Source organism: Pelecanus crispus, chromosome Z (genome assembly GCF_030463565.1).
Source record: "Pelecanus crispus isolate bPelCri1 chromosome Z, bPelCri1.pri, whole genome shotgun sequence".
NCBI lineage: Eukaryota > Metazoa > Chordata > Aves > Pelecaniformes > Pelecanidae > Pelecanus > Pelecanus crispus.
This window is the reverse complement of record NC_134676.1, coordinates 41,680,003-41,688,915: the sequence shown is the minus strand read 5'-3', so window position 1 is coordinate 41,688,915 and position 8,913 is coordinate 41,680,003. Positions and strand designations below refer to the sequence as shown.

The window sequence follows — 8,913 nt, the reverse complement described above, 5'->3', positions numbered from 1 at the left end:
CGGCAGACCAGCGGGAGACGCGCTCCTGCCGCACGGGAGGGGGCTGCCGCGCTCCGCGCCTCCTCTGCCGCGGGCTGGCGGCTGCGCGGGGGTTCCGCGCCCCTCCGCGGGGCTCCGCGCCGGCCCTTGCGGCACGGCCTGACGTCACCGCCCGCCGCGGGGGGGGGGCGGGGCGGGAAGGGCGGGGCGGCGGGGCCGCGCGCCGGAGCGGGCAGCGCGGGGAGAGCGCGGGAGCGCGGCGGGGCGCGGCGGGGCGCGGCGCTCCTGCCTCCCTGCTCCCTGCTCCCTGCTCCCTGCTCCCTGCCCCCTGCCTCCTGCCTGCTGCCGGCGCCATGGAGGAGTTCCTGCAGCGCGCCCAGTCCAAGCTGGTGAGTCACGGCGGGGCGCCGCGGGGGGCGGCGGGCGCAAAACTTCGCCCGACTTGCCGGTAATTGCAGTCATCGGCCTCCCCCCCCCCCCCCCCCCCCCGCCCCTCAAGCCCCCCGCGCAGCCCCCGCGGATGCTCCCAAAAACTTCTCGGGAGTGTTTCAGCAGCGCGGGCGGTGGGGCGAGGATGGGGCTTGTGACCTTTGCGTGTTTTGGGGGTGCGTTTTCTTCTCACACCTCGCTGCCCTCTGGTTATTGCTGAATAATGCCTGCTTTACCAGCATACGCACCCGTACTTGGCAGGCGTGTGGGGGGTGGCAGCATGCCACCTTGGGATTATTTGCACATTTGTAGAGACTTTCAGATGCATCAAGTTCCATAGTTGAGTGGGGAAGAAATGATGTCAGAAGTCACTGAAAAACTGTCACTTCTGTGATCTAAATGTCACTAGGAGTAGGGGATAAGTTTAGATAAGCAAGACTTAAAATAACTGAGGAATATGCAAAGGCAATTAGGGACCGGCCCCATAACTGTGTCTCATCTGCCATAGGTAGTTAATATTATGTTAGAACTCACAGAGATATAGAGGTCCTGTTCTCAAATGACTCTGTTGGTAGGGTTGTGCTGAAACTGCAGTGCATTCATTTTGTTTACGGTGAGTGGTAATCTGGCCTCAAATAGCGTGTGCTTTTTTTCCCCTTATGCGCAGTGCAAAAGTAGGATGTTTTTAAGACGGGGATGGTCTTAGGCCAACTTGTTTCCAATCGCGAGGTTTGATTTTGTGTGCAAAACTCGATTTTACAGTTGTTACCTTTCATGGGCAGCCTGCACTCTCTGCTAGCTATCCCAGCCCTAAGAAGTATGTTCAATTATAGGACTAATAATGGGTTAGGAAAAAAAAAAAATCCCGTGGCTGCTAGTTTTGCCCTGTATTTTTGGGTGCTTGGGACCTGTGTGCTTGTAGGGTCCTCTACACCTTTTGGAGAGTCACTGTAGATAACTAAATGTAAACGTCATTGTTGATAAATAGAAATGTAGGGCCTTTCCAGTTTCATAGGTCTGTGGTGAATCTCTGGAGAGTGAGCAATCATAAACCCAAGATCCTCTTTCTCTGATGGCCATCGTTCTCTGTGTGTAATGATTTGTAAAGGATGGTTTGTTATACCATCTTTTGTTGTCATGCATATGTTGGAAATCAGAGAATTAAGGCATTTTTTACAGGACTGGCAAAATAGAAGAGAAAATTAATCCCTTGGTGGCTCCCTTAATATTTAACTGTATTGGCAAATATTAATGGTAAACATGAGGTGTGTCATCTTGGTCACATACCAGCTGAGTTGTTTTACTGTGTATTTTTAGGAGTTTGTAAAGTGTTTCCCTTATGTTTTCATGTAAACCATCTCAACTTTGGTAGCCCTGTTAAAAGATACTGCATAGCGCAGTTACAAATTATATATTTTCACATCAGCATTTCCTATATTGCAACATTTGAACTGGAGATCTGGTTTTGACAAGTTTCCTGCTCAAGTACATCAAAGGTGGACGTACTTAATAGACATTAATTGTGTTATGATAGCGGTCCCCTCTGCACCATTAGTAAATGGCAAGCAGTAAGAGCAACTAGATTTTACTACTACAAGCAAATACTGCATTATTCTTTCTGTATAGCTGTTGATAATCAGAAAGGAGTTGTCTGAAAAACTATAATCTGAAGAGACCCATGGATAATAGGTAGTATTATTTCTTTAATTTAGATGAAACAGGGAGCACACCAACTGAACTTTTTATGCCTGCAATGTGGGTTTTCAAAAGAAATGCAGACTTTTCTTTGTACCTTCTGAACCATGGGAGAAAAACACATGTTTTGGAGCAGGTCTCTTCTACAGGAGGAGTATCGCAGCGCAAAGTGTCTTTTTGACTGTGATGTTTTGTTGTATGGTCATGTCAGCTGAGCATGGCTGGGAAAGAAGTATCTGAGCTCTAGCATGTTCAGTTCAGAACAGATTTATAAATCTTATAGGGTGACTTCAGTTTTCGAATTTACTTTGTACCACAGTAGCCTGAAAAAGGTAATCCAGAGTAATTGAATATTTGCATTCTGCAAGACAGAAGGCTGATGATGTGTTTTCCTTCCTCTTTGGTCAAGGCTGTTGTGGGGAATCTTTCTCTGCTGATACAAGGTACCCATAGACCAAGTTGAGGGCAAAAAAGGGGCTGTGTTTGGTCTGCTACTGATGTAGGGTAAAGCTGCCTGGGTAAATGGGCAAATGGCTCAGAACTAACGAGCTGCTGTGTGTTGCTGTGCTACTGCAGCCATATATGTGGAAGACGCTAAAGCCCTACAGTTGTATCTCAGAGGCCTGATGATGCCAGTCTTACAGCTGTACAGTCGTACAGCATAGGTAATCTTATTAGGTTGAACTGATTACAGTGCATAGACTGTATGAGTGCTACTCAGCATGAGTAAAGCAAAATTTTCTGTACTCGTGAACAATAGCTCCAGAAGAACAATTGCTCCAGACTGTGCAGGAGAACCTATTACTGCAAGTGCTTCATCATTCATTTGGGTCCGGCTCCAGCCAGCACAACATTAATCAAGGCTTTTTTTCCACACGGAGCAAATTCTAGCCTCAGAGTTTACCACACAAAGGACTTGGACATTTTTTGTTTCCTAAGTCTCTTGTGTTGTGTACCTTCATGGATTGTTAGAGAGGAAAATTCTCTGCGTATTATCTGTTAATAATAAAGTCTCCATTAGGCTATTCGTTCTTTAAGAACAATGACTTTGGCTTTTGTGACTTGTCATGTAGTCATAGAACATTCTCAGTAATGTTCAGTACTGATTTTTAAAATTGTTATGCATAATCTATGTAAAACCAAGGGGGGAAAATGTTAGAAGGGAAAACATGGCAGAAAATGAGATGCTGTACTGGCATTTTTGGGCATTTATGGTTCAGTCCTGTGGGTTTTTCTCCAGTTTTTCCTAAGTCTAGTAATAATGTGAGAATAGGTGAGATCAAAAGTCTCTAAACCAGCATTCTGTCTTGGCTAAGGCAGGATTATAAGCAGTAGAATATACAGGTCTGCTGATCAGGTGTTGAAAGCTTAGATCAGAATGTATATCTGAACTTCTGCGTTAGCCACAGCTAGAGCCACCTTCCATACGTTTGGCTGTGTGTTGGGTTTTGGGGTTTTTGTTGTTGTTTGTATTTTTTTTTTTTTTAAATCAAGTTATGCTTTGGCTTCCACAAAATCCCTGAGACTGAATTTTACAATTTTATCATGTGCTCTGTGTGAGTAGGGCAGTATCCCTGTTTGTTTGCTTTAAACCATCTGCCTGACAATTTTAGTGGGTGTTCCATGGTTCTTATGCCTTGAATGAGTATTTTTTTTTGTTCACTTTCTCTGTAGTGTTAAGTATTGACATATCACCCTTTCCTTCTCCCAGACATTTCCAAGCCAAGGTTTTCTATTGCCCATTCTTACATGAGCACTGTTCTATCACTCTGCTCATCCTTGTGGCCTCTCTCTGAAGATTTTATAATTATATTAACCCTTTGAAAGTTGTGGAGCCCAGAACTGCCTGCTGTATTTAAGGCATGAGTGCCTAAAAAACTTTGACAGTAGTATAACAACATTTCTTTTTTTTTTTTTCCATTTTCTTAGGAGTTCTTGGTATTCTACTTACTTATTCTATTCTTACTTATTCTATTTTGCTCTCAGAAAGCATTTTCTGATGCTTTCAGAGTATAATTTAAAATGAATGCATGCATGATGTTTTTTCTGCTTAGTAATACCCATTTTAAAGCCCGTCTGACTGTGTATAGTACCTAAAAATGGAGGTGGGGTTGTTTCTTCATGTTTTCCCCAATCTGCACTTCTCAGCCCTCATTTCCATTTACTATTTTATTACCTAGTCCTTCAGTGTCATGAGTCCTTTCTGCAGCTCTTGTAGCCAGTTTTAGATTTGACTCTCCTGAATAATCTGGTATTGTCTGCAGCTTTTGTCACCTCATTATTTGCCTGCCTGTCCTACTGGAAGTCATATTATTTATTATTTATGGATATGAAGAACAGTGCATATCCCAGCACATATCCTTGTGGAGAATCCTTCACAGATATTTTTCCTTCGTTGTGAAGACTGACCATTTGTTCCTGTCCTTTGTTTCCTAACTTTTAGTTCTTTATTATGCCACAAGGGGATTACACCCCCTTTTTTCTTTGGTGATTTAGTTTCTTTACTAGCCTCTAGGAAACTTTTCAATAACATTTTTGGAGACCCAAGTACAATGCATTGACCAGCTTTCCTTCTTGGCATGCTTGTTGAATTATTCAAAGAACTTTAAAAGATTTTGTACAAAAACGTCATACTTCACAAACCCTTGCTGTCTCTTCCCCAGTATATTACGTTATTGATACGTTTGGTGGCAATTCAGTCTGTCTCTCTCTGGGTTAGACTCCTTCAGGCACAGCTAAGCTCTCAGCAGGAGAAGAGTGACTGATCAGTCAATGCATAATTGTGTATAGTTTAATTAGAAAAATAAACCAAAAGTTTTGATTTTCAGTGGTGTAACTTCAGAACAATTATCAGAATTATTATCAAAATGTTAAAGGCAATGAAACAGAGAAGTAAAAATTCAGAAATTATTTCTTCAATAGTTCTCTAATGTGAAATACCGTATACCGGATGAGGTAGTTTGGTATGTTTCAAGTAATCTCATGTGCTTCGGACTGTTTGCAGTGAAGCTGAATGACTGTCAGAAGTTAAATCAAAGGAGTCTGTCAAGAAAGAAGCTGTAAGAATTCAAACAAAAAGTTTAAAAAACTGACAGAATTCCCCCTGAGAGTTGCTGAGACAATGGCTGCCAGCCAGTACTTTTTCCCTGGCCTTAGGTCTGTGCTTAATGGAGATCCTAATGCTTCATATGCTGGCTTCAGGGAAGTCAAATAGGACAGAATGAACCCTGGAAAGGTCTTAATGCGCAGATGATACTAAGATATCCACATACTGCAGCAAACTGCTTAAAACTAGCAATTGAAAGATGGTCCTCCCTCTGCAGAGAATAGCAGGTTAGCTGGGGAAATAATCTTTCTAAATGCTGTGTCATCTTCAGCAGTTAACAGCATTTGGAAAAAAAAAACCCACCCCCCCCTAAAACTTCAAGTTCTTTTAATTCCTTGCTGCTGTAAGAAAAGAGACTATGATGCTACACCAGTGTTACATGTAGCAGAATAATACACTGGGCAAATGGGGAATTATGCCCCCAGACAGATGTGCCCAGAGAAAAACTGCACTGTGTGACTGGACATCTTCCAAAGTGAGGGCCAGGCCCATGAACAGGGAGATGCCCTTGAGAATAGTAAGAGAGGCTTCCAAGGCATTACTTTGATAGATATGAAAAATGAATATTGTGCTTGTTTCTGAGGCAAAGAAGTTCAAAGAACAGTTAGTGATGATGGCGTGACTTGAACAGATTTATGTGACCACAGTTTAGAAACAAGCTGAGTCACTTACACATTTATTCATATGGCTTGTTACCTGCCTGTCTGGACTTCTGTTATCAATGATAAGCAGTGGTTACTTTGAAAATAATATTTGATTTAGCTGGAATAAAGTGGTGACTTTATGGGAGGTGAAAGACATTACAGAAGTGAAGCAGAAGTTATTTTCCCAGAAATTGTTGAACTTATCCAAGCAGAGGGGTAGAAAAGCTTTCAAGCATTAAGCCAAGGAATCAAGTCGTACCCTCTCATGTATCTTCTTTGCATTAATCCAGCAGCACACAGGGGACTTGGCTCCATTTAGCAGGGCACTTACAGTATGTACAAAATTAAGAGTATGAGTAGTGATATTGATTTCAGTCAGAAAACTCACATGTAGAAGTTAAACATGCACCTAAAAATGTTGCAGAATCAGAGTCTTACAGCTGACCAACCTTTTGTTCCTTAAATCAGTCAGAAGAAACCATGTAGTCTGCAGCAGGAACTTTAGAGTCAGGATTCATAAGTAATGTGGAAAAAAGAGTAAACATTGCGTGAATGTAATTCTGAGATAAATATTTAAACAAAGAATAGTTGTGAGCCATGCTGAGCAGATACAGTAATATTAAAGGGCTTACAGAAATGAGTGAATTGATTAGAAAAATATTTTGGGAAATTCTGTTGAAGAGTAATTGCAAATATACATTCAATATGAGGAGAAATATCTGAGAGCATGAAAATAGGAAGGCGGAGATGGGAGTGTCACTGTAATGCAAGTAAGACATGCTTGTAGGGTGATATAAGTGTTACAAAATGCAATTTTGGGATACAGTCTTTATATCCCATAGTAAGGCAGTAATAGACCTTTGTACGTTTATACATACACATACAAATCTTTATTAGGGAGGGTTATGTCCTGTAGACTTACTCTGTCTCTTTTTCATCATCATTGTGCAATTTCAAGTGGAATGCTTCCTTCTGTTTTGCGTACCATATAACCAAAAATATTTCTGAACTGGAGGAAGAATTCAGAGAATCATAACAGAATGATGTAAAGAATTGACTTCCAAGGAAATAAAAATGAACTAAACATAAAACTTGAATAAATTACTGCTGAAATGAGACATGAGAGCAGTCTGGATCTATGGGGTACTAAAAGCAATGCAAAGAAGGAATCATTCATTCGTGTACGTAGGTATAAATAAGAAATTGCAGAACGGTCAGCAGAGGCTTAATAACAAGAGAATATTTCCTGAAAATGGTGTCTTTTAGCTAGGAGAGCAGTCTCCCAGAAGAAGGAGGGGAGACTCCTCCATAAAAGCAAACCAAAATAAAACCTGAATTGAATGAACATATGTAAAACTACTTTAAAAAATACCCTCAGTTGTAAGGAAAATATATTGGGTGACTTAATAGCCTTTTACAGTTCCACTGAAGCCATACAGGCTACAAATGTGTAGCAGAAGTTGAGAACTAAAAATGCTTTTCCCCCATGGGTTTTCTTGGTTTTGGAGGACAGAAATAACGTTTTTAAATGATAGCCTACATACCTTGCCTTTCATCAGTCTCTGGTGCAGTAATGTCTCCTTTTTCACACACACAAAAAAGGAGTGGAAATGGAAGAATAAAGCACATCTTGGTGAATTTTCCATTGGAGGAGGTGAAATACATCAGATTAATCAAGATTAAGCCAAATTCAATCCTGAATAACTTTTTGGGTGTTGAATGCATAGCTGACATACTTTGTTCATTGTTCTACACAGAAATAAATTCCAAAGGCACTTCAGTGCAGTATGTATTAATTTACTAGGGTATCACACTACCCATACTGTTATTTAAGTGTGGTACTGTGGCATTGACCAGCATCCTGTTGTGCTAGATGCTATACAAATACTTCATAAAACAGTCTGTTCAGTCCCTGTCTTTAAAGAGTCTGTAAAGTAGGTATATAGGAGGAAGCAAATGAATACAAAGTAGTAGTAGGGTGGTAATAGGTAGGTATGTTAACATTTATGTGTCCTAACCTATTTGTTAGCATTTTGGCAAAGGGCAGCTTTGAGTAGGAGTTAGGAGAAGGAAGATGGGGAGGTTTGGTAACATGTCTTCAACCATAGGGACAACATAGGCAGAAATGAGATCTGATTACTCTTTCCATTCCTCTGCTATTGACCGGCTGGAGAGAAAAGTTAACATTTCATTATTGAATAGGAGGTGATAGATGAAGCAGAGGAAGGTTTGAAAAGGTTACAAAATGTAGTTTAGGGATTCTATTTAATGCATTGGAGCAAGGAGAGCCAGGAGAGAGACGCCTGTATAGACAGAGCCAGTATGGCAGGATCAGAGCCACAGACTACTAGAGGAGGGTTTTCCACAGCATGGTTCTGGAAGCTGCCAGGTTACCCCTGCTGAAGCCAAGTAACATTTATGTGATTAAACCATCAGGTAATGATAGCCAGAGTGTTAGCTCTGAGGGTAGACAGGCGAGGTTGATGAGAAAAAAACCTGTGGGACTTCTCAATAGGCAGGATGTGTGTGTCTAAACTGAACTTGATGCCTGGGATTATGGGCTGGAGTGACGGGCAGGATAGTTTTGTTAATCCCTATATACCTGTGGTACATGCCCCTGTGAGAGAGAGGTGCAGGAAAAGGAGAGGGTGTAAAAGCTCAGCTTTAGCTGTGCTGAGTTGGAGTGTATGGTGAGATTACGCCAGGGAGATGGGGAGGAGGTGTGGGATTTTAGTATGAAAGGGGCAGGACTGGAGCCACGCCGAAGTCCCCTTTTTCAGCCTGGAGTCCTGGGGGAGATCAGGCTCAGAGTTTAAATGACTTGATAACATTCCTGTTATATTCTTATTCCCAAAGAAGAGAGCCTGGTGCCAGCAACAGTTAGACAGGTCCTTGACAACTGGAATTATATTGCTTGTTCTTGTAATGAGATACAAATAGATTGCAGCACAGTAAGGACAGAGGACGGACAGTGAAAAGGTTAGGAACATTTCAGAAAACGATGACGTCTGGATGATGTCAGATAGTTCTCTTTCCTTGTTTACTGTATCATTTGACAGT

The 8,913-nt window shown here is 41.8% G+C and overlaps 1 protein-coding gene across 1 annotated transcript in view; it reads left to right on the top strand.

The window, feature by feature from the left end:
- The first annotated feature begins 332 nt into the window (after positions 1-332).
- The window catches only part of PRUNE2 (prune homolog 2 with BCH domain), a 141,984-nt gene continuing 133,403 nt past the window's right edge, over positions 333-8,913 (top strand). The window contains exon 1 of the mRNA XM_075727093.1: positions 333-368. Within this exon, the coding sequence (XP_075583208.1) occupies positions 333-368 (36 nt within the window). The remainder of the gene's footprint in view (positions 369-8,913) is intronic.